A 26,525-nucleotide genomic window follows, 5' to 3' on the forward strand; every position below is an offset into this window, starting at 1 on the left:
GTATTAATCAATCAAGAATTACATTTAAACTCCGTATTAAAACAGGAAAAATAAATAAATATTTCTCAATATATATCATACGTTATAAGTACATCATCTTTTTGTATGGAGTCCGAGCCTAAACTCACACTTACCTACTGTCTGTCAGGTACGAACGCGAAGCAAAAGAGTCACTAGAGTGCAGAGCTCGGGTAATTATCCGAATTAAGAACCGGATAAAATTGGGCCGTTACAGTATCACGCTTTCGGCAATTTTTCTTTTCTTTATCTTTTATTAAATAAAGAACCCCTCTCTAAATATGGATTTTCATAGCAACAAAATTAACCTGCTGCGTAGGATGGAAACTATTACCAGACTCCCACGGATTACAGCGGAACGTAAATCGCAAAACGGGATAGGATCATGTTCTGCTGTACTCGACGGGATTCAGGCTTAAGTTCAAGTGAGGCCCGAGTTCAGCTCCTCAATTTTCAAACTGCAATTTTCACGTCTCGTGAGAATGAATGTCCAGCGACCAATTCACCGAAAAATAAAACTGTTCGTTCTTTGCTGATGTGAAACGTTTACATGACATCATTAAATTAAACATATCGAAAGGTTGCAAACTTAAAATTATTTTTTTGAAATTTACAATTAAAACCGTAAACTTAGTAAATATATTTTAATAAAAACATCTGAAAAAGCTGGAAATTTTAAAAGCGCAGATTACACAAATTCACGCAATGATGCAACAGACTCCACTAGACCAGCCGCTCCCCGCTTCTAATAACTGTCCAGACATCGGTCTATCCTGCCTAAAGTTCGACTTCGGAAAGAATTCACCCCGTCTTCAACGAAAATCATATGGCCTTTTTTCCTTGTAGAAGCAGTCGGAGGTCAACGTTTCTCGTTCACTGCAGCGAGTTTATTTCGTACTTAAGAAAACCCGCCTTAAACGAGAAGGTCCTCGCTGGTCCACTGCATCCGATTGCACTAATTTTGTGAAGTAACTGCATATTTTGGATCAAATGCAGCTCTAGAATTTACTTCGTATAATATAAAAATTAAAACTAAGTTAAAATGAAATAAGAATTACGGCATTTTGGACATACGGGACATGTTATACGAACTGGTTTAATACACATAACTGTAATATTGTTTACCTTACATCGTTCACAATGTTTTAGTACCGTAGTCTAATAATGTATTCTGGTAACATAAGGTCAGAAAAATGTTCTGAAATAATAACAAGCATAAATCGTTTTAAAAAACTGAGAAACTTAATTTTCATGTAGTAACAAATTCAAATAAAACCCGTAAAAGATTAATTAAATAAGAAATTGTGTCATTATTAAATTACGTATTCCTGCTGTATCTTCCTTATAGGAGTTGTTATTTATATTATTATTATTATTATTATTATTATTATGGAGGTGGAACGATAGCTTAACATAGCGTAGGCGTTAGGTCAACGTGTGTCGCGTGCTGTGTTCTTTTAACATAATTCGTAGAGAAGATCAAGAGTTGACCGGTAATCTCCTATCCGAGTACTGCATCTGTGGGGGTCGTATGTTTTGTGTATCTGTAATAAGAATTACGCTATACACCCATACAATCTAATGTTGTCAAACAGGCAAGTCATTTTTATGTACATGCGTGGTATGTACAATTTGACCTACATTCTTTCTTTAATAAGCTGCGCTATAATGATTTATTACCTGTTCCTTAACCATTATAATCATAAAAGAGTTAAACAAAATAAACATTTATTTAATGGAATAAACATCATACTACGTGAAGTAATGAGCCAGCCTATCAAAAGATCGAGACTGTATTAAAAATTATTATTACTGTTATTATTGCTATTATTTAATATTTTTGACTAGCCTATTGCTCCTGGTTCAAAATTTATAGCTAATATGAAGGCCAGATAGGGGAAAGAATTCAGTTTAATTAGGTATGCTACTATAGACAAGGTCGGTAAAAGTTATATTACAATTCTTAATTAATAATGTACTTAAAACAAAAAAAAATTCTATCACTCTAAATAGTAAAATATATCATAAAATTATTTTGTCGAATATCAATCTAAAACAGACATAATTTACCAATGAATTTTTATACTTGGTCCTATTGTAACAGAAATGTAGCAAAGGAAAAAAATTTCCTCAATTTAAAAAAAAAAAATGAGTAAATAAATAATGATTTAGGATTTCATTAAAAAAAGTAATCTACAAAAGTAATTGCCTTAAAAAATAAACTGTATCTTTACTTAAGATTTAAAAATTGTTTACCTCAGAAGAACTAATTCATATATAATTGGTCCTTATGATGAACAGAATGAAGAAGGCACTGTTTATTCTGAAAGGCTGAATATTTGTCTGCTGTATTTAGCAAGCTTGGCACAATGATATGCAACAGTAAATTTGCTCAGAAAAGAAGGTAACAGGAAACTATTTTACACATTACTTTCCTCATGAGTCTTGGGTCAGATGCTTGTTAGTTGGGAGCGACCAGTGTTAAATGTCAAATCACCTAAAACATTCAATTATGTAAACTAGCAAACCGATATCTTAATGTTATATAACTTATTGTATCTTTTCTGTCACATTTTATTATTTTTGTTTTACAAATGTTAATTTCCAATTTGAATTTGTCTATTACAATGAATCAATTTATTTTTCAATACTTTACCCACTGGTGTTGCAAGTATTGGCTGAAGATTTCTTCAATATTTTCAACTCTTCCTCTCCCTGAATAAATTCAGCAAACATTTTACAGAAAATATCTGAATTCGATTTTTCTATCTTGTTTTGTAGTGATCCCAGTTTCTTCTTCCATCAAACAGAAGTTGTTCAGATCAATGAATTTTCTAGTCAGTATATTTCTCTTGACAGTTCTCAGACATTTTAATAGGTTAGCTTACCTTTAAAGATAAACCCATATAGCTAATGGTACACCATCTACTTTGTTGTAGACTGTGACAGCCATCTGCAATCTGAGTGTTACGATACGTAAGATCTCACTTCATCATCGATGGTAGCTTTACATTAAAGCATGGACTCAGTACCTGGATACAATAGTAGTTTTTGTTCTTTGTTCAGCTTCTGTTACACTTTTTTTTTTAAGTTGTTTTATTAATTTAATGATATTTCTTTTGGAAAACTTAAAAAACATGCTGGAAGTATCATTGAAGCATTGCCTCATCTTTCTCTACCACAATTCTTTGCAGGCTTTCTACTCTTATCTGAATCTGTGTTTTACTTTGAAGACAAATATTTCATTTATAGATGCTTATTAAATAAATAAAAGTTATCCTTTTACTTACAAACTATTCTGTGGAAAATCATGAATTGCAGCTGATTATAACCTGTTTGAAATTGCCTGCAGCATCTTGAATAACAAAATTTTGGAATTTATGATTGATCAGCAGTAAGTATAAAATAGCAACTGCGGAGCTGTACAATTTTAATGAAAATAGTCAAACAATGGATTTAGCTTATTTGAAACCAGTACTCATTTAAATATTTCAATAATTCACTAAAAACTAAATTCAAGCAGATACATAAAGTAAATTAACATTTTTTAATACATTTACATGTGTAATGTATATGAATTTACATGTATGGTGAAATTCTCAGTTTTAAATAGGTTGCAAGTGCTCTTTACCTACTAGAATCAGCAAATCTGAGAGAAGTGTAACAAATTTTAATATGTACATTATAAATGTATTAATACTAAGAACAAGCAATGAGTTTAAATAACTTAATTTAAGCTGGTTATTAATGTAATGTATTATTAATAAAATAATAGTTTTTATGATACATTTTCTGTTATAAATCTAATTTAATCCACAATATTTATTTAAGTGAAAATCATTAGTTGAGATATTTATTCATTTTGCCTTTATTCAAAAAATGCAGTTTCAATTTTACTACTGTGAATAAATATTTTTTTTAGTAAATAAAACTTTAATTAGAAAAATAGATTTATAGATACCATAAGATAATAATTACTTAGAAATGTTGTTATATCAATCAATACTTTCATTAAAAACATCATAAAAATGATAAATAATACTTCTAATCCAAGTTCCAACTGTAAAGTATAACACAATGATCTTTAACAATAAATTATGAAATAAATGAGTTAATGAAAAAAATTATAAATCCATTGGGTCATAAGTTAAAACTTTAATAAGACTTTTATGTCTGTTGCCTGTAAAAGATAAAATTATTCTTTTTTTATAAATAATTACTGCTAAGTATAAATGATAACTTTCATATTTTTTGTTTAATCATTTTTATTTTTATTTTTATTTGTTTCAACTTAATTACTGAAGTCAGTCAATTTTTATATACTAACTCACATAAAATAGAGTTGCTTAATGAATAAATCAGTTAACCTTTTAAAACTATTATAAAATAGTAACTATTTGATAAGTATCTAACCAATGTTTTATAATTGATTATTAGACAATTAACCACAATTGTGTATTCTCTCAAAGATATCTAAAAGAGATAAAAGCGAAAATAAAGTCATACATTGATGTTGTTGAACTTTCCTGATATCTCTTACAGCTTAAAATTAAACCCTTCTCCAGTGTTAAAAATTGAAGGTTATTACTTTTTTAATATTTTTAATTTACTTGTTTAAACTAAACAGAAATGAAAATTGAATTAATTTTTTATATTTATAATAAATTATATAAATTTACATTTAAACAGATTCAAGCATCAGTTAATTTTCTACATTTCAAGTTGTAGATTGTAGAAATGTACATTGTCAAAAGGCAATCTTTTGAGCCTTTTGAAAAAAAAACAATTTAGAGTAAATCAGCACTGTGGAATAATTTATATATTTTGTTCTGCTATTGAATGTGATAATTTTCTAGATAAACATAAATTCTTCAACCATAAAAATTTTATTTATGATTCAGACTAATTCATATATAAATTTAGTAAACCTCATTAGCAAAAATATTTTAAGACAAGTATGGGGATTCTCGTTAGATGACAATATATCTTAATGGTATCAATAATACAGGGTTGTTTTATAAAAGAAGTGTGTGTGTTTATATTGTGAAATTGCATGTGTGTATGTAAATATAAGTGTGTATTCCTAACATTCATTTTTTACATATTCTAATGAATATTTTTCTATGCATCATCTGTTATTAATTAGCCATTCAATTATGTAATCAAATCTTGATTATGGATTTAAGAAAACAAGAAAATTAGGTGTCTTACCTGTTACAATATATATTACTTGTACACGAATTTTCTTTTTTTTTCAGATATACTTTTTAAAAAATTGGTTGCTGGTGTATTTAAATTCATAGGTAAATGTCATGTATTCATCCAGCAGTGGTCAAGATCTTTATCATAATCATGAATATAGTTAGTCTACCACAGTTTAAGAACAATTCTCTATTGAATATGAAATAAAACAAGATTTTTATCTTTAATTAAAAAAAAAAAAAAAAAAATGAAACGATAAAATTACTGAAAATAGTAGGGAAATATATAAATTTAGATAATAATTCTACAGCAGAATTTCCATTAACATTAATATTTAAATTATTGCAGAGACTGACAAAGTAATAATCGTTAAATGCTAATATCTTTAGACAAAGTAATATCCTAATACCATTATTATAATTCTCATCAAACTACTGTACAATTCTTAATTAAAGATGAATTCTTTTGAACAACATTTATATTTTTTTTTACAGTATTCCAAGTTTTATTGTTATTTAGCATTATTGCTTGTTAATTACTTCCTTGTATGAAGTAAAGGAAATATTGTGACTGCAAAAAATTTCAGTTTTCAGATTTCAATGGAAATATCCATTTTGATCATCCCTGAATTCATTTTGACTAGTTTCGGTGTGACGTTTGCATGTATACATGGTTTGTATGGTTTGTACGTACATACATACGTATGTACGTACGTAAGTATCTCCCAAACTCAAAAATGATTAGCTGTAAGATATTGAAATTTTGGATTAGGACTGTTGTAAAACCTAGTTGTGCCCCCCTCCTTTAGATTGCAATCGACTAGATTGCCCAAAATAAAAAAAATTTGGATTTTGGACTTCTTCTTAACTGCAGTAGTAAGTTCACACTGAGAGCTTTTCAACAATGTATCATAAGAGTTACTTACTTTTATTGGTTTCAGAGTTGTAGCTAAATAAAATTTTAATTAATGAAATATTTGGATCTTACAAGGGGCAGGCACATCTGTTCAAATCCGACTTCATCTTCTTTTTTTTAAACTTTTTCTTTTAATTTAAATATACTGATTTATTAATAATTATTAAGCTCTGATTGAAAAAAAATTACAAAAAATAATAATTCAATAATAACAATAAAAAAATTAAAATAAAAAAATTGGAAAAAATATCATAAGCTATTAGTGAAATAAAATTTTATGTACTTTTCACTAAAAAAAATGTGTATAAGTAATTTAATAGGTGTAAAAGAAGTCTTGTGGTGTCCGCATCAATTTTTTTTAATAGTATTTTTAAACAAAATTTTCCCACTAACGTTCCGAAAAGTTATGTGTATTTACTAAAGTATATAATTAAAATACTGTAAAAATTAAAAATGGACATTACTATAGCCTTTGGTCTGCTTTCACCATCTATAGATGAAATTTTAATTTTGTAATTTACATATACTGGTTGTCTGCTAGACATCATAATTGAAAATACTAAACTACAGCTATTGAAGACTTGAACGATATGTTCAGAAAGTACTGTTTATAAAAACAATGCAATTACTTGGTAGTAATGAAAACTGGTCATAAAATTATCAAGAAATAAGTCATAACAAATCACATAATTCCTTTATGTAGAAATTAAGTTGATGACATTCCACTACATCTAATGCTCATGTTCCTGATTGCTAACAGTCTGCAAATATACATTGAAATCACTAATGTTTAAAAACATTTTTCTGTAAGAAGAAACTTTTAATCTAGCATCTGAAAGTCCATCATAAAACTTGCTGAGGAAATTAATGCAACAACCAACTAGGTTATTGGGAGGGTTTGTAAATAACCAAAGGAACACAATATTCAAAAAGAGGATTGACTTGGCAGAAACAGAATTGCCATTTAGTCTAGGATGAAGTTAATACCATTGAGAAAATGTTTGAGCTATGTAAACAAAAGAATAGTTGTAAAAAAGTGTCAAGATATTTCTATATACATCAGCATACTGTAAATTATCATGACAGAGTGCAATATGTTAATAAATATAAGAAATAATGAGTATAGCAGATATTAAGGAACTGATAATATTAAAAACATGAGGGATAAACTAGACAGTGTACTTTAAAGAGATTATAAGCATGCAATAAATATTCAGTAAGGCATAATAAGTCAAGTTTAATCTCTAAAAGATTTTTAAAAAATATTTATTTCATAAATTTTCAACATCTACTAATATGTTGGATATTATAATGTTGAAAGAATAATTAAAAGACTGATAGAAATACTGTAGGGTGCTGATATGTCATATATGGTTTTCTGTCCTGTGGTAGACCCCTTATACTTTTCTGTTTCCATTCTCTTCTACTTCCAACTGAGCTACTAATTCAATCTTATTAAGTAGCAACTTTTCTTTCTATTAAGTTCTTCATTAGCAATTAATATTCTAGTTTTTATTTTGTTTTCATTACACTACCTACACAGTTTTACTTGTTAAAATATTCCTGCTTTTATGTAAACATTTATAGACTTAATATCTGCTATACTCATTTCTTCTTATATTCATTAACATGTTGCATTGTCATGCTAGTTTACAGTATGCTGAAGTATATATGAATATCTTGACACATGTTTTTAACTATTCTTTTGTTTATGTAGATTAAACATTTTCTTTTGCTATTTCTTGGTTAATCGGCAGGAAAATGTTTATCTGAACTAATGATTACAACAGATGTAAGATCGTATAAATCTTTCTCCAAAGGATTTTTTAATCATTAGTGCTAATTTCTACTGTAACTTACTAGTTCAATTTCAATTATCATTAAAATTCAACCAGTATATAAAATCTATCAGTCTTTAACATGTACGATAGCCCATATTTTTTCTCGATTAAATACATCTTTTGTACTACAGTTTATATATATTTATGACTTCTTACTTCACATCTTTTTATTTTTCAAGATATCTTAGATATTCTAGTGTTATGGGACTACCAGGTTGGAAAAAGGTACAGTTCTCTCATTATTTAAAAAACTATAGATATTTATAACTGTTATTTTCTTCAATTTATTAAATTATGAATCCCTTTTTACGTAGATCATGGTTATTTAGTGGTTGATCAATTGATTTTTATATTTCTAGGTTTCCAAATATCTTATGATGCTTTCTTGATTTAGGTATCTTTGTCCCTTGTTTGTATAGCAAGTGTACCTGGAACTTATAACATCTACAGATTGCAAAGACTGAATGTAGAGAGTGTTTGGAAAGTTGCTGTGCAGTATGTTTTAGAATTATACGGTGCATTCTGTTCTTTCAGCGTTAGGTTGGTGACCCTGTTAGTTCGTTGGATGTTGCACAGTAATAAACCAAGACGTCACTTGTTGACTTGTGACTGAACGTGCTTCATTTCATTTTGTGTTGTTTTGTTTATTGAAATCAATAGTTGCAAGAAATGAAATGGTTCTTTCAGTAGAGGAATGCATTCTTCTTGTTTAACATGTCTTTTGTCAAGGTGACAATTATAAGGATTTAGTGAAGCACAAGTTTTCAGTAAAGTTCCCACATACTCCTGTTCCTCATCGCAATGCAATTCAAACTGTAATAGAAATATTTTGAGCTACAGTCTCTGTTGAAGACACTGATGAAAGTGGAAGACTATCTAAAGAACAGAAGCTGCTTGATATTTTGAATACTATGGCTGTAAGTCCATCAAAGTCAATGCATAAGTTAACATAACAACAAGATATTGGACTTCATACCGCACATAAAGCTGTAAGAAAAAAACTGAAAATTTTCCCCTGCAAAGAAATCAGTGTTCAAGGACTGAAACCTACAGATCATGCCGAAAGAATAAATTATTGTCAATGGTTTAAAAATTTTATTGACCAAAATTTCATAGGTATCCTTGACATTATGTTTTTTTTAAAGATGAAGCGTGTTTTCATCTGGAAGGGTATATTAATTAATTCACAAAATACATGACAACTAACCCTCATGAATTACACAAAGTGAAAATTGGAGTCAAGGTCACCGCGAATAGAACATACCAGTGGGGCCAATTTTTTTTGAAAATACAATTAATAGTGACTATTATTGCACTGTTTTAAAAAAATTCATTAGTCAGTTAACAAAAGTGGAAATCAATCATGATTGGTTCCAACAAGATGGCGCCAACAGCACACACAGCTAACATATCTTTGGTAAACAAATCATTTTGAGAGGTTTGTGGCTTGCATGATCGCCCGATCTGACTCCTTTCTAGAAAGGAATAACTTTCTTGGAATTACCAATAAAGGTAATCTTTCTAGAAGGAGTACCTTTATTGGTAATAAAATAAAGATTACCTTTATTGGTAATACCAAGAAAGGTAAGCTTTCTAGAAAGAAGTCAAATTGGGCGATTGTGCAAGCCACAAATCCCTTGAAATGATTAGTTCAACAAAGACAAGTGAGCTATGGCACCATCTTGTTGGAAGCATTATTAAAAAGATTACTTTCTGTGGGGGGGCAGCAAAACAAGCAGTGTTATCACAACAGACCACGCGCAATTGACAAACTAAAAACCACAATAACAGCATACATATGAGACATTCCAGTACATCAGCCAGTTAAAGTGTTTGAAAACAAATTGAAAGTGAGCAGTGTTGTACTGATGTTGTAGGAGGTCTTTTAACAGCTTTTATAAACTATTCCAGTTACTGTAATATCAGTTTCTATAAAATAATGAAATAAAATTACAAAGAAATAATTAAGATAGTTTCATCATTAAACTTCCATAATTGCAATGCACAGTAACTTTTCGAACATGCTGTATTTTAAACTGGAATGCAATAATAAGCAGACTAGTTTTGAGAAGTCATTAGTGCTAAAATACAACAGATCTCGCCAAGCCTCAAATTGCCAACTTCTCATAGTGGTAAACAAGTGATAACCTTCTGTCACTGTCACACACTATAAAATTATTAGTAATATATGCTTTGGATAATAAAGAATAATATTTGAGTATATTTTATTTTTTATTCTTCTCATAATTTAGTAAATTCTGTAGAATCTATTTTAAAAAACTCACACCTTTAATAACTGCTTAATACATTATTAAAAATATATAACAAAAAATAGATAAAACAATTTTAAAAAATTAATAAAGACTTTTATTTAAAATGTAGTGAAAAGTGAAGAAAGGAAAATTTTATATATATATATATTAAAATTTATTAGAAATGTTTCTTTAAAAATTAAAAATTAATTTTTTTAAAGCCATAGAGATAATTTTGATCTTACGAAACTAAAAATAAAAGTGCAGGTGCTCATCATTGCAAACAGTGAAAGAGAAAATGATATGTTTTTAATTGAATTATTCATACATATTTTTGCAATGATGTTTGTTGAACCATTATGACCTTTTGTAATGGTGACAACCCCATGCTTTTATTTTTATTCATATAAGACTAACATTATTTTGATGGCTGAAAACAAAGAAAAAGGTTATTTTAAAGTGAATTTTAAATAAAATTATTCTTGAAAAATTATTCAGTATATATGTATAATTAGATAAAACTATATATATATATATATATATATATATATATATATATATATATATATTCTTTTTTTTAATTTTTAGTAATTTTTTAAAAAGTCGTCACTTAGTAGAAGCTCAGCAACAGAGTATAAATTTAGCACTAAGTCTATGTTATTGCTACAGTATTGCATTACACATTCATATTCACTTTTATATCAAATAATTTTAATTTTTTTAACTACTACTTTACATTTTTGACTCAAAATTCTGAGTCAATAATAAGAGCTATGACAAAAAATCATAGTGAATATTTCTACAAAGTAGAATTCCCTTTTTTTTCACCTTTTATGATCGCATAGGATCACTTTATCAGTCCATTATCCAAATGTCTTCAAAGGGACAATTTGGGCTTTGTGATCCTCCCAGTATTTTTTCATACATTCTGATCTCCATGGCCTTCTGGTGTTGAAAATGTTCATGTTGTGAGTTTCTTTCTTGTGAGTGTGAAGCAAGTATTTTTTGTCCTTGATTTTTTAATTTTATCTTGTCTGTGGTGTCTTCTGATGTAAGGCCAATTTCCTTCAGATCCTCTCTTTTCTCTGATCCATCTGCATCCTGTCTTGGTGTTTTTCAAGTTGAGATTATACTGTATCAACTGTTTAAGAAGTCTCAAATCTTACATTCTCATGATGTGTTCAAAGAATCCTAGTCTCCTCTTATATATGGTATTAGTGGTGGATTCTGACTCTTTGTATGTGACTTTATCGGGCACAATCAACCACTGTCTGTCTTTCTGGTACTGAAGCAGGTTCTTCCAATTCTTCGATTTTCTGGAGTCTGGTGGTCTTTGATTGTTCATCCAGGTGGAAGAGTGTTTCTGCTGTATATGTAGCTTCTGGTTTTACAGTGTAGAATTCCCTTTATAATAATATGCAATACCTTAAGTACATTTTTAATGATTTATGGGTAAATGAGAAATGAATAAGAGGATGAACAATTAAGAACTAAAAACAGAAAAATATAAGACTTTTCATTTTTAAACTATTATAGAAAATTAGATTAAAACAAGATTTTTTCAGAAAAATATTCTATTTTATAAGTACGATTTCACTACAGTCTTTGTAGGAATTTGATTTCTGAAATATTTCATCTTCTCCTGTTTATGCTATGTTTAATAAACTAATAATATGACAATTAATTCAGTACTTATCATGCATTTTCCCAAATTAGGGGTATGCATTCCATTCTTATGAAATTTTTTCTGCACTCTTAAGACCAAGAAAAATGAGTGAAAATTATATTCTGGACTTTAAAAATTTTATAATCATTATTTAAATTGGTGTATAAGTTCAAAATTATTGCATCTGTACAAAACACAGAATAATAAAACTGCATATGTTTATATTATATATCTGTAGAGATTTTGTGTGGGAAACAGTTTTACTGTTCTGTCTTCTTCTGGAACATTAATAAAATGAATATTATTAATGAATAATAATTCATAACAAATATATTAGCAAGATAAAAAATCAATAAGTCGATTTTTAATAAGGCTCCTTCATGGAAATGATGTTGTCTTCATATATCTTAAACATAGTTGTTCATTATGAATTAACTTATCATGCTTAAAAAGTATGTGGGAAAAGTGTAAAGACAATAAAACAAAATATAACCATATAACCAAGTTTTTCTATTGGAAAGTCTTTACCTTACAAAATATTTCATTTATATAATCCCAACAATAAATTTGAGATGTCATTAATTCTATCTTGTAGAGTATGTTTAAAATTCAATATTTTGCAATGTGCTCTCATGTGTAGTAAACAAAAAATTATGCAAATAAAAACCCTTGCATTAGAATAAGCAAATAAGGTTGCTGATTTTATATGCACATCATAATTACCAAATTTTTATTAATCCATTGCCAGTTTTACACAAAGCTTCAAGAAGAAAAAAATATTTAAATATTATTAAAATTATTAAAAAAATCATGCATTACCAAAACTAAATACTTAGTTGTTCTATATTTGTTTTGGGCAATATTGCAAGAGCTTTAGTTCTTTAAACTGGAGCTCCATTATTTTATCTTCTACAATTTGAAATTTCGCTTCTTGGAGAAGTAAATTTGTTCCTATTTTCCCAGGTGTTGATGCTCCAGATGAAATTCATGCTTTTTCAGATGAAAGAAGTGTATGAATTGTTTAGGTTAGCTTTAATTCTGAGAAGAAGAAAGGCTGCAATCAATTAAGCCCTTTAAAATGAGAGCTCCTGAGGGGACCAAAACAAAATACATCCAAAACACCACACTTCAAGGTCAATACAAAGCCTTAACCCATCAGCTAGGTGACTAGTTAGCATCACTTACAACCAGTTGTTATGACAACAGTTCTGAGGCATAGAAAACTGGTTCTAATTCAGTTAAAAGTGCAGCTGGTTTTAGTTTGATCTGAATACTCATATTACTGATGAATTTTTGTTTCGGGGGATGAATAAATGATACTTTAGTTATGGTCACACTGAGACTGGGTAAGGACAAATTCCAGACTGCTTCTAGACTTATTTACATGTTGTAACAAAATATGTATATAAATACTCATTAACAAGGTGTATGTTTTATGTATAAAACCCATTCCCTTATGTACACAAAATTTGGTTCTTAAACAACTACCTACAAATATGTGCGTATCATTAAAAATATAATGGAATGGAGTAGGCCATACACATTCAGCATATTACAGGAGGAAAACAATCATGCATAAATAAAAAAAATAAATATATATATATATATATATATGATACGTATCAAACAATTCTTGACTAGCATCCATTGACAACAGCAGTTTTTATATTAACAGAAAACCATAAATATATCAATCATAAAACCTTATACTGTTGTAACCTTAATAGTATATATATATTAGTAAAACCATATATATATTAGGAGACACATCTGAGAAGCAAATCCTAGAAAATGGAATTGTGTTACTAAAAGACTTGGGAATTATTTTAATTATGACTCCTTTTATCAGTGAAATTACTGGTGGCACTACATTTGTATGCTATGTGAAAAAATTTAAATGTTATGGTTAATACATTTTTTAAGTATGTCCTATTTTATAAGATCGTAAAGGTTGATAATGTTGGATGTACAACATGAATGTTTTCTGTCTATTTATTGATAAATGTGCATCCTATTTTTCTGAAGTAGTATTTAGTACAATGAATGAATTTTTTTAGAGAAGTTATTGCAGACTGATTTGTATATCTCTAGATTATTCTGTTTGATAGAGTGTGTTTGTTTATTTATTATATGACAGTACATATTTCTTTGTTTTTTGAAAGTTAAACTTTCTTGGTTGAAATGCTAGCGATAAGTGCTATCTATATATTTAATTGTAGTAAAAGTTCATTGAAGTTGTCACTGACAATGTATATGTGTGTGTATATATATATATATATATATATATATATATATATATATATATTATACAAATAACTTGTGTGAAACAACTTCTTGCATACCAACCCTTCTTTTGTATGTGTAGGATAATAAGGTGTGTCGCGGTAATGTGGATAAATGAGTCATTGTCATTCAAGGTACTGTAGATTTTCTATATGTAAAATACAAGAAAAAAGTTTCTATGTGAAACCAGAAAACTAAAGAAAACTTTACTGTGCTTATAAAAAAGCTGCAGTCAATTAATCATCAGATTTAATAGATGGATAGAATAAATCTTTTTGAAAACAGAAATATTTCTAGAGCACAGTGATTCAGTTTCAAAATGAACAAGCATCAATAAACAACAGGAGCTAATAACAGTAATGAGTTGTTCAAAAGCTTCTAGAATCATAAACTCAAACTCAGATCAGGGAAAATGTTATGTAAAAATATTAATTTTCAACAAAGTTTTCCATTACCGCAGATATTTGTGACAGAAGATGGTCACAGAAGTAAATGCTACATTAAAAATAGATTTGGTTAAGTTTATTTCTAAAAAAAATAATATTTATGTATAATTTTCATAACTGACGATCATGATGAAAAACCAGTTTTGTTTAAGAAAAAAAAAACAGATCTCATTTGGAGTCTTGTACCACATCAGATTACATTAATGTACATATTCCTTAAATAGGCTTGTACTGTTAATCGTACTTCATTGAATTATCAATCCAAGGATGATGTGAAAAGTAAAGTCTTTTCCTTCTTTAATAAACAGAATTCAAGTCTGCTTTGAAAATATATCGAAGAACAAAATTTTAGGCTGTATACGAAAACTAATAGTTTGATTTCTAGGAATCAAAATATTTTTTTACATACAGTTAGAAATTTAACTTTGAACAATGCAAGGAAGAAGTTAGTCCCAGACTGATGGTGAGAGTCTGCATAAAAACATAAAAGTTGATGTGGACACCACATGACTTCCTTGTATGCCTATTAAATTACATATACACATTTTTTGCTGCACTTCATTTAAACTTATTTCATTTGAAAGAGAGATATGATCCTCCACTTCTTTAATAAAGTGGACAGTTACACAATTGTTTAAATATTAGTTTTTATTAACATCAAATATTTATACAGTGATAAATTCAATAATCTTACATGAAATATTAGGATAGAGTGAAAGTCCCTTTATTACTCATACTAGATCAGTACTATTCATATCTTTGTGAGTTGCTGATTAACAAAAGTTTCAAATTTCTGTTATGTCGTAAAATAAAAGTTAATAATAATTAAACTATCCCATTTAGTAAATTCCTGTATACTAGTTACAAATGTTAATTTTGACCTTACGATGTAAAATATCAGTTTTTATTATTGGATTATATGGTGCTTAATCAAAAATATAAAGAAACACAATCATAGCAAAAGAAAAAGATAACAAGAACATGAAGGGGAAGAAAATGTTAAGAACAAAGGATAAATAAAAAAAATTAAGAAAAGTTGATAAATATAAAGAGGAAGAAAATGTTAAAACCAAGGAAAGAATAAAAAGATTAAGATAGATGATGAATATAAAGAAAGAGAAGATTTGAAAATAGTGAACATGTACACAATTTAAGATCAGAAGAATTTTATCAAATCAAAGAGTGATTAAATGATTGACAACAGAAAACAAATAAACAAAATGATGATCAATTCTGACATGTAGAGAATATTGTGTAACAATATCAGAGGAGTATTGAACTAAAAGATAAGAATTTTTTACACTTTATTAAAGATCGGGCATGTATGCCTCAGTGTATATGCTGTTCTTGTGAGGGTCTATTTTTCAGTCACTCTGTAGTTAACTTTAATGTAGATAAAATTAAACAGAAATTCCAGAATAATTAAATAAAACTAAACATAAATTACATTTGGAAATCCAAAAATAATACGATTCTAAATAATAATTTTCAATTAATATTAAATAATCAGATGTTTCACCAAATCTAATACATAGACACATATGCAATAATGCCTATTAAATTACATATACACATTTTTAAAAGTACATAAAATTTTATTTCACTAATAATGTCTGATTTTTTCATATTTTTTTTATTATTATTGAATTATTATCTATTGTAAATTTATTATTCTTTATTTACAGATGTCACACCGAAACTAATCAAAATTGATTTAGGAATGGTCAAAATGGATATTTCTGTTGAAATCTAAAAACCGAAATTTTTTGCGATCACAATACTTCCCTTATTTCGTACAAGGAAGTCAAAAACATCTTAAGAAACAATTTATTGCAAATTATATGCAAAAATACTGGAGGAAAGAAGATAAATTTAATATTAATGTAGGACATCCAAAATGTTGTAGGACCAGTTGAGAGTAAGAGTGACTGCATAGTATAACATGTTTAAATATATCAAGTGTAATATTAAGTAATTAGGATAACTTGATTATTTAAAAGGCTAAAAGGATGCATGGCTTTCTGCCAAATTAATGCTTCATTGTCAACATTAAAATTTAAAAATTATATATAATAATAATGTAGTATTTCTAAGAAGCAAGAAACTGAAAAATTATCTCAGAAAAATTAACTGAAAGTGCAATTAAAAGTGCACTTTAGTGTTAATGTTAGATTTTAATTATATTTTTTCATAAGATATTTTATTTTTCTTTGAAAAATCATTATGTACTTTTACACAGAAGACAATACAAACTGTTTCAACTCATTAACAGACTTCTACCAACCTTACACCATACAATGGATTATGAAAACAGCAATTTATTCATCCAAAAATTAGCAAAGACAAAGAAGGCAAAAGATAAATTACAATTGATGCACTTATGTGTAACTCCATAAACAACACAGCACTTTGCCAACTTGCAACTGTTTTTTTGGTTTATATTTTATTGTTCTATATGCTACAATGTCCAACACTATACAAACAAACATACATAACTGTGTAAAATCACACAAGTTGAACTGCAATGACTGTAATGAACATATCGTTGGACAAATGGGATTTAAATTCACCATTAGAATCGATGAACATATACTAATATTATATATATAAACAGAACTACATTTGTAAATAATCACTTAATGGAAAATAACACACACATGCACACATGTACTTAAGATAAAATGGAAATATTGAAATATGTTGCTATAAATTGTCAAGTACTACAAATTAAAAACTAACAAAAATCAAATTACATGAATGCACACAGTTGAAAGTACATACTCTTTGATCTTATTTACAGTATGACCTAAATGAAAAAACAACTACCTACAACTGTGCTGACTACACAGTTTTAATTTCAGTGTAGACAAATTAGATATGTGGAGGATTACTTTGAAATTATTCTTCTACAAAAGAACACCAGCTAGAGAATCATTTAAGTCATTCTAGTTTTCAAAATTTATAATACTTTCTCATCAATAAAGTTAAAATTTGTTATCTGTATCAAAATATTATTATGACATTAACTTACTTGTTCTGCAAGATCCTGGCACGTATTGGCTAAATCTGTGATACTGTCAAATATATACTGATGGTCTTCTAATTCAAAACACTGCATTCTGCTCAAAGGACTTCCAAATAATTCACCCGCACTACGTAATGCAATCACATACTCGAGTTCATCTAATATAAAACTCTCTGTCTCCCGATAAAATCGATCAGTTTCTGAAAAAATAAAAGTAGTTATGATATTACATATTTTGGTAAATTGTAGAGTTTTGGTATATGATAAAATATGATGAAAAAACTAAAAACACACACACTGCTATGCTTCTTTTAAAAAAAATTCAGATAAGAATTTTTATCCTTTAATTAATAAATAGTTCTAGTTCATACCTTCGTTTCTCAAACGAAAATAATTTTAGGGACCTTCATATAATCATACTTATATTTGACTCCTTTAATTGAAGTATAGACAATTTATTTTTCTTTCACCAAAAAAATTTTTCTTTCAAAACATCTTTTAAATTTATTTTTTAAGCTATTCTGTATAATTTGTAGCATTTGTACATCAATTAAGGTAAACTAGTTTCTCTAACAAGAAGTGATATAATTTTTGATAACCAACTGATATTTGTAATGTTTTTTTAATGCTCAGATAATTGAAATATTCAATAAGATTTTTGTTGTTGAAGTATGGATTATTCAAATATTGATATTAAGCACAATTAGCAATGGTTAACTGCTAATTTTTTGTTGGTTAGGTGACAATAATAAATTTTCTTTTAGTTGAATAAATTGAACTGAACTGTTGAGTATATGACTGAACCATTAAAATGTTTTAATTGTTGGTTTTCATTTCAGCAGACTTCTTTTCCCCTTACTCCCCTATGCCAGACCCGCAATTAAGCATAGAACAACGTAGGGGATGTCCTTTCTACTCTAACACCCCTTCCCACCTACTGGCAGTATGACCGGCATGGCAGGCCAGGCTGCCGGTCAGATCTTTATTTTATATTATATTAGTAAGTCATTACTATTAGTAACCCATTAGAGTACCCCACTTCCTGTGCAGTTTTTTAGCAGTGTTCCTATATGAGGTTATCCAGTTGTCATTATACAAAAAAAACTACCACAAAGGGTCCCCGATTCCTCATCATGAACGGGCCACCTCAGTGAACCGTCCTCTTCATATCAAAGCTGCCCTCCCTAACTAAACACACGCACGGTTACACATGATCAAGGTCCCAACCGTCACAGGAGTTTGTCTTCAATATTCTAATAGCTAGCTTCTCCACATTTTCCCAGGCCTGCCAACTGGAAAGCATATAACCCATAGTCTTCTCTGGAGTAAGCCAGGTCAAACCCAGCTCCTGTTGAACACCGTCCCACCAACAACGTATATGGTATGCTCCGGTGTAACTTGTGACGCAATATCTACAAGCAGAGGTAGTATGTTTACCAAACCAGCACAGGTATCCCTCAAACTCCCCATGCCCGATTAGCAGCTGGGAGAGGTAGAATCCCACCTCCCCAAAGCCATGCTGAACCCACAGATCAATGTTATGTATAATGCGTCTTGTCCATTCTCTCATAGGAGAAGCATTCCAGACTTCCTGCCAATCTCTCAAAAGGATTTATCTAGCTTCAACTTTAGGCATTCTGTTATACACTCTGTACAGCATTTAACTCAGCAGAATAGGAGGGATGCCCGAAATCACTTCAGCAGCATTACGGGAAACAGTCCTGTATGCCGCAATAATTTTGATGGAAATTCGCCGCTGAATCGACAACAGCCTATCAACGTTCCTTTTACTGGTAACTGCACCCATCCAAGCAGGGGCCACACAGAAAATGATGTATTTTCTATTTTACCTGCAGGATAAGTCACCTCTTGGATGCCTGCAGTCCTTTATGGCTTCCCATAAGTTGACCTAACTTTGCAACAACACTCTTGGCGTGTTTGGATGTTCTCATTCAATGAGTGTTGAAGAGCCGATTCTTCTCAATCCACACTCCGAGGTATTTAGCGCACCCCATTGTGTTAACCTCAACATTTTCAATAGTTATTCTCATCTCTCGTAATCGCCTCCTCCCAGTGAGTGCGACGACCTTGGATTAATGGGGGGGCCAAACTAAGATTTCTCAAATGTAGCCACTCACTCACTTTTTGCACAGCGGCATTCACCATATCCTCAACCACTTCAGACTTGATGGTTGTATTTTTAACTTTCTTACTCTTTTTTCACCAAAAACTTTCATATATTTCATCTTGAATGATATAAGCCTGTTCTTATTTTTTTTTATCAAAGTTAAATCTTTTAAGGCAGACAGAAAAATTCATCAAAATTACTTGCTTTAACATTTTTTCCTTACTGATTCTTTTTACCAATTAGTACATTATTCAGTTGGAATTGTACATGACTGGCTTTTTTTATTCAGTTATTTATCTCTTTTTCCACAATTACAATCAACAGTATAAAAGAATCTAGGTAGTGAAAAACTCCATTCAATACTATATTTATTCTCTGCATTAATTAATTAATATAATTTAAAAGAATGTGCCATAGACTTAAGAATCTAATTCAGGAATTTCTGGTAAACAGTTAGAAATGCAGATCTTGTAAAGTGAGTCTTAATAAAGCTTTTTACCATTCAATAAACTAGACACTAATTCTAACTCATAATTTTCTTCACGCTGGAAAAAATAAAGAGATTTTCAGAAGTGGTAGTAGTGGTTCCACAAACTTCAATCTCTAAAAAAATAGATTTGAACAAGTTAATAACATCACCAATGTAATTGGCTCAGAAAAAATTACAATGAAGAGAATCATGGAAAAGAAGAGGATATTGTGCTTCTTCCTAATAATACAATAGCATCCTTATCTTCTTACATCAGAATTAACATTAAAAAGTTAGATTTATAAATCAGGGTTTTCTGATTAAATGCATGTTTTTTGTATTTATAATATTATTGTTACTTGATTGGATGGTTGATTTTGTTTGTCACTACTTCTTCACACAACAATAAAAAAAAGATTCAGAATATATTTTATTCATTTTAAAAAAAGAAAGATTTTTTTTATATGTATGTGTGCAAGTGTAGTGGTCATAGGCCCCAATACGAATAACTCTTGAAACCTGAAAATGACAAATGACATATCGATAAACAAGAGAAACAAGTCCAAAGCGAGGTGTGAAGTGGTTTCCTGCTCTCTTTATCACAAACCAAGAATATACTGATGAATATCAGCATACCAAGCCCATTGAAATCCAGCAGATATTCAGCCCAACAAGTGGTAATTCCCCCTCTGTTTGACAAAGTGACTGACTGCATAGTTAACATAACTCTCAAAAAAAGCAATTCTTACTGGTGTATTATATATCTCTAGTAGCTACATACCATAGTCATAAGAAAGATTGGTGCTGTGGTGCAAAACAGCACCAGTTATGTTAATATGTTTTATTATTATAATCTTCTACCTTCTTCAATTAAACAAAATGCGTATTATTTACACTGCTTCAGCTTAGTAGAATATTTTTATAATATAAATCTTTTGAAAATATCCCACAAACATTTTAAATTTGTCTAATTCAAAAACTATTATTATTACGCAATATTACGTCTGCTGTATTTATGTCATTTTTTCAAAATTGTCTAAAATAGTCAAAAAAAAGTAGAAAAATCAAACCAGCAAGTATGAAACTTAAGTAAAATCTCAATGTATAGCATTAAAAAGAATTCTAATGCATATCATATTAGGGCCATCTCTACAGTTACTTAGGAGGTTAGTAATACATTAGAGTAAATAAAAATATCTCATACAGGTGATCCTTCTTCAATCTGAAAATGTTGTATTGATGAAAAAATAACCTTAGTTTAATATAACTGTAACACACTATGAAGCATATGCATCATAATTAGTTAAGTTGAACATCAACATTGTATGAACTACCTGAACTAACTGAAATCTGATAGGCAAGCAGATTGTAGCACGCTTCTAACATTCTAAACCCTAAAGACTAAAAAAGATTGGAAGGTAAAGCTAAATATTAATCAGATAAAAGCTCTTTCTTATCACCATAGGAACCTTCTTTTTTACAACCTTTATATTTTTTTAGATGCTTTAATAATCTAAATATAATATTTTCCAACAGTTTCATATTTAAACTTTTTGGTATATATTTTCAATATGTCCAATAAAAAACATTCTATTTGCTAATGTCATTTGATAAGGATTATCAGTAAAACATTTATTATAAAAGTTGATTTATTATTTAAAAAATAATATGACCTGATTACTGTATACAGAAATTTGCTTCTAAAAGATCTTCTAAGAATTACTATGCAGCTCCTTCATCCATTGATGGCACCTATTTAGGTGCCACTGCAATATCATCATATTAGAGATTGCACTTTTTTTTGGCATTCATGTTCTAGTGATATAAAACCCTAAAAATATGATGGAAAGAAGTAAATTTGATCTGTGCTAGTTTTATTTGCTTTACATGAAGTTCTCATAAAAATGTAGGGTGTTAATAAGTTTTATTTTGTTAAAGTAAGTAATGTACATGGCCAGTTTTATGTTCTTTTTTTATTATTGACAAGCCTAAATCAAATTACGGAATTATCATATACATATGATAGTATTTTGAAATATGCTCATTTACAATCAACAGAGGAAAGATAATTTAAAGGGACTTTATCATAGTTCCTATAATATGTATTTTAATTATAAATGTCATCATTACCAAGAAAAAAAAAATTGAACACTCTGGTAATGGGTATAAATGTAAGAATAATTTTAAAATTAGTGTACAGGTGTAATCTGTTATAATGCAAAGTATAATCTACTTTAAAAGTTCTTGGACTTTTAGAATTAAATGTACATTTTCATTCTACTGATGATTTTGAATAATTTTATTTGACAGAAATTTCTGATTGAATTTACAAGATTCTTTAATGTGTGACTAATTTTAGAATTTTGCTAAGGAAATTCATGTTTATTAGCACATCCTTTATGGCATAAAGCTCAGTAAAAGATATTAAAGCAACAGAGTAATAATTATAAATAAGTGTTTATGTTTGAAAATTTGTTTATGTTATAAGGCCAAGTAATCAAGAAAATTTTAGTTTGCATTTGGATCAGCTAGAAAAAGAAGTAAAAGGATAATCCTTTATTTATTTGAGATAAAGAAAAAGAGAGTTAACTTTCATTAAGTTAAAATTATTGTTAGCATAACTTAAAAAAAAAATTACTTAATCAAAATGTAAATTGTCCACCGCTATAAAAAAAGCATAAAATTATCTTCTTTGTCTTAAAAATGACGCAATGAATTATAGAAAAGAATTACCTTTCATAGAAATATTCAATAATAATTTTTAATTTCTTTAACCAACCATGTACTATCCAAACTTTTATGTGCTAACGCAATTTTTTTTTGTACATGAACCATTTGTACATAACGCAATTTTTTTGGTTCTAAGAACCATACATATTAGCAGTAATGTTTATTTTATGTACAAGTTAAAAATGTACGCTACTGAATTTAACAACTTGATCTTTAGTATATAACCTATTCTGATTCATAAGCAATATTAACAAGGCCTTTGGAATCATCTTTAAAATACCTTTTTTTTTAATATTTGAACCCTTTCATGTTAAGGATCTGAGAAATCTTTAAAGGCCACCAAAAAATCTAAAACTAAAAAGTTATTTTTATACTTTATGACAATCTGACAATTAATTTCTGAGATATTTGTCATTAAACTTGATAATATATAATTAATAAAAGTAATAATAATAATATAATATATAATTTTTACATAATATTACAATAATTATTAATATATTAATAATAATATAATATATAATTAATAATCTCATAGTAGTTTGGTAGGTGCTAAATTAATTAAATGCTTACTTACTTTCTAATGAGCCTTATTACTATAATTTACACAGAAACTGAATTGAATTGAAATTAAATACACAGAAACCAGTTATGTTTTAATTCTCCTGTACATACGTTCTTTGTATCTATAGTTGAATGTGCATCAAGACTGCCCAATATATTACTCGATGCGAACACACCAGTTTAACTTGATAATCCTGTACTGTGTTTTGTTAACATGATATATGATGTTATTTACTTAGGAATCTGAAAGCTATAAAGGAATCTTTTCAGATGAAAATGTTATTAATTTTGAGAAAATTGCAGCTATCTTTCTGCTCTAATGTTTTTAATTTTGCTCTATACCTTACATAACAGGTCTACAATTGTCTGAAACCATATTCACTTATGCTAGATATTCAACTGTCTTTATTCTTTGTTACAGTCATCACATGATACAGGTGCTTACATTAGATGGATGGAACATATATGAAAATGGTGCTTATTTGTTTGATGACATGAAACAGCCCTAGAAATGTATAAATCAAATACAAAACTAAAGTAATAGTGGGGTGTTTTTGTTGATAGTGGACAGTGATGACAATTCTATTAAAAAAATAAATTTTTTAATAGACAAACCAAACTAAATTCTATAAATAAAATGACTTTTTAATAACTTCATAATCTTTTCAGTTGCTCTTGCAAAGATCACCAGAAAGTAATTAAAAATGTTTTATTTATAAAATTTGGTTTGACGTTTCAAATGTTAGAGTTCTAAATAAAGTAATAGTTTTATTTCAACTAGTTTGCCAGCAGATGACCTATGGTCATGTCTCTTTGTGTGAATCATATTTTGTAATTTGTTTTATTTTTAATACATTTTTGATTTTGTTTAATAATAAATAATAATTATAATATCTTCTTATGTTACACTGTCATACTCTTTAGTTGTAATAAAAGCACTGTTATTATAATTACTATACTATTTCAAATGGTTTATACTCAATCATACACTTCATCAAAATTGGCGATGAAGTGTACTTTACTTTCAATTTTGATTTTTTTTTTCTATGTCTTTAATTTTATTATCTGAGAAGGGAGCCATTTGCACAACCTATTGGAATTAGGTAAGTTTTATATAGTTTCTTTATTCTATTATTTCAATTTTATTTTAAAGACTCTGTCTGCGATGTTAGTTTTGAGTTTATTTCACTTTTTTGACTTTTGTTTTAATATATTTTTATTACATGATTTATATTAATTTTACACCTTATAAGTTTTATTATTTTAGAGTTATTTTACCCTTTTATTAATAAAAATTCCGAGCGATGATAACGCTCAGGCATTTTTCACACCCAAACAAAAAAAAAAATCAAAATTGGCACCACCAAAGCTACCACACCACTAGAAAAGGAGTTGCCTAATAGCTGTGAAAAGGTTTTCTGAGATCACATATCTACACACTTAAAAGGTGGGTCATTTTAATTAATTAGCTTTTTGAAATGTTAAATTCATTTTGTTATGCAGATCACTAAATACTTTTTCTTTTTCATTTATATTACATTACCCAACTGACTGTAAGCAAAAGTAAAATTAAAATACTTTCTTAAAACAACATAAATTGAATTTAATTTGTGAATATAATTTATTTCTTCATTTACAAACCTCCTAGAGGGTGTAAATTACGTAATCCTTCCTCAACTAAAAGAATATCTCCTTCCAATAAATCTGCACTGACATCAGGATCAACTTCTGCTCTAGATCCTGCTAATCGAAGTTGTGGTTCTTGAACACTGTATTCTGCAATCAATAATTCTACAAGCTCCCATACTCTCTGTGTGCTTACTGCAGTTAACTGTAACAAGAAAAGAGAAAGAATTTGAAACACCACACATAAAAAAAAATTAATTAGCAGAGTTTAAAATGTTAAAAACCATAGAAAGATTACATATCTAATTAGTAGTAGATGTTGGGAATGTCATCTCAAGGCTTACATTACCATCAACTGAATAGAATGAATCTATACAGCTGATATTTATGGATGCTGAACTTTTTTTCTTTTCTATGGATCACACAAATGATATGACTACCAAATTTTCTGCTAAACCCCAGAAATACATCTTTTTAAAGCACTTTACTATGTTAACTGATTGAAGTGGAACCTCAGGTCATACAATTACATGTAAATTGTAATATGATTCACTGGCATTTATTATCATCATTCTTTTACTAAATGTATCTGAAATTAAAGTATGATAAACTGACATTATACACACATACAGTACAAAACAAGAAAATATCACATTTAAAGGACTGTCTAATATAAACACAAAATTTTAATATGGTCTCTTAAGAAGAATTAAGTTAAATAAAAAGATGCTAAAGTCTGGTTATGATTAAGACAAGCACATACATGCTGAATAATGTATTGGATATTTTAATTCATGTATTTTTTTAATGTACTGGACATTTTAAGAAGTAACAGATGAGTTGAAAATAGTGGGGACAAGCTATTTTCCAGAAAGTGGAGATGATGTCAAGTTACTGAAGTTGAAACATGAAAAATAAATAAATTTTGAAAGAGGAATCTTTGAAAAAAAAATTTAACATGGAGGAAAAATTTAAAACAAGTTTATAAGGATGCAACTTGTTACACTATTTACTAATAACTAATAACTATATTAACTAATAATTATATTATTACTAATAATATAATGAACTAATAATTATATTAAAAGTAAAATAATAATTACGCAAAGATAAATAAAATAATAATGTGAAGGGGATTTGGCTATTAAATACTTGAGTACATGTACATTTTTTTGAGTACATTTTAAGTACATGTTTAATGAGAATGAAAAAAAATATTCTGGTTTATCTAACCAGCTCTAAAAAAACTATCAATAATATTGTTTCTAGAAAAGGAAATTTTTTAACATAATTTTAAGTAAATTAATAAGATCTTTTAAATACATAGGTAGTTTGAGTAGAACGTCTATCTTAGAAACTC

General features: G+C 28.4%; 1 protein-coding gene across 1 annotated transcript in view; it reads right to left on the reverse strand.

Annotated features, from left to right (window-relative positions):
* LOC142317703 (uncharacterized) overlaps nucleotides 1-26,525 on the reverse strand; it is a 432,460-nt gene that overhangs the window by 213,914 nt on the left and 192,021 nt on the right. The window contains exons 3-4 of the mRNA XM_075354249.1: nucleotides 25,181-25,370; nucleotides 17,655-17,848 (exon numbers count right to left, since the gene is read on the reverse strand). Of these exons, the coding sequence (XP_075210364.1) occupies nucleotides 17,655-17,848; nucleotides 25,181-25,370 (384 nt within the window). The remainder of the gene's footprint in view (nucleotides 1-17,654; nucleotides 17,849-25,180; nucleotides 25,371-26,525) is intronic.

This window comes from Lycorma delicatula, chromosome 1, assembly GCF_047948215.1.
Source record: "Lycorma delicatula isolate Av1 chromosome 1, ASM4794821v1, whole genome shotgun sequence".
In the NCBI taxonomy this organism is placed as follows: Eukaryota; Metazoa; Arthropoda; class Insecta; order Hemiptera; family Fulgoridae; genus Lycorma; species Lycorma delicatula.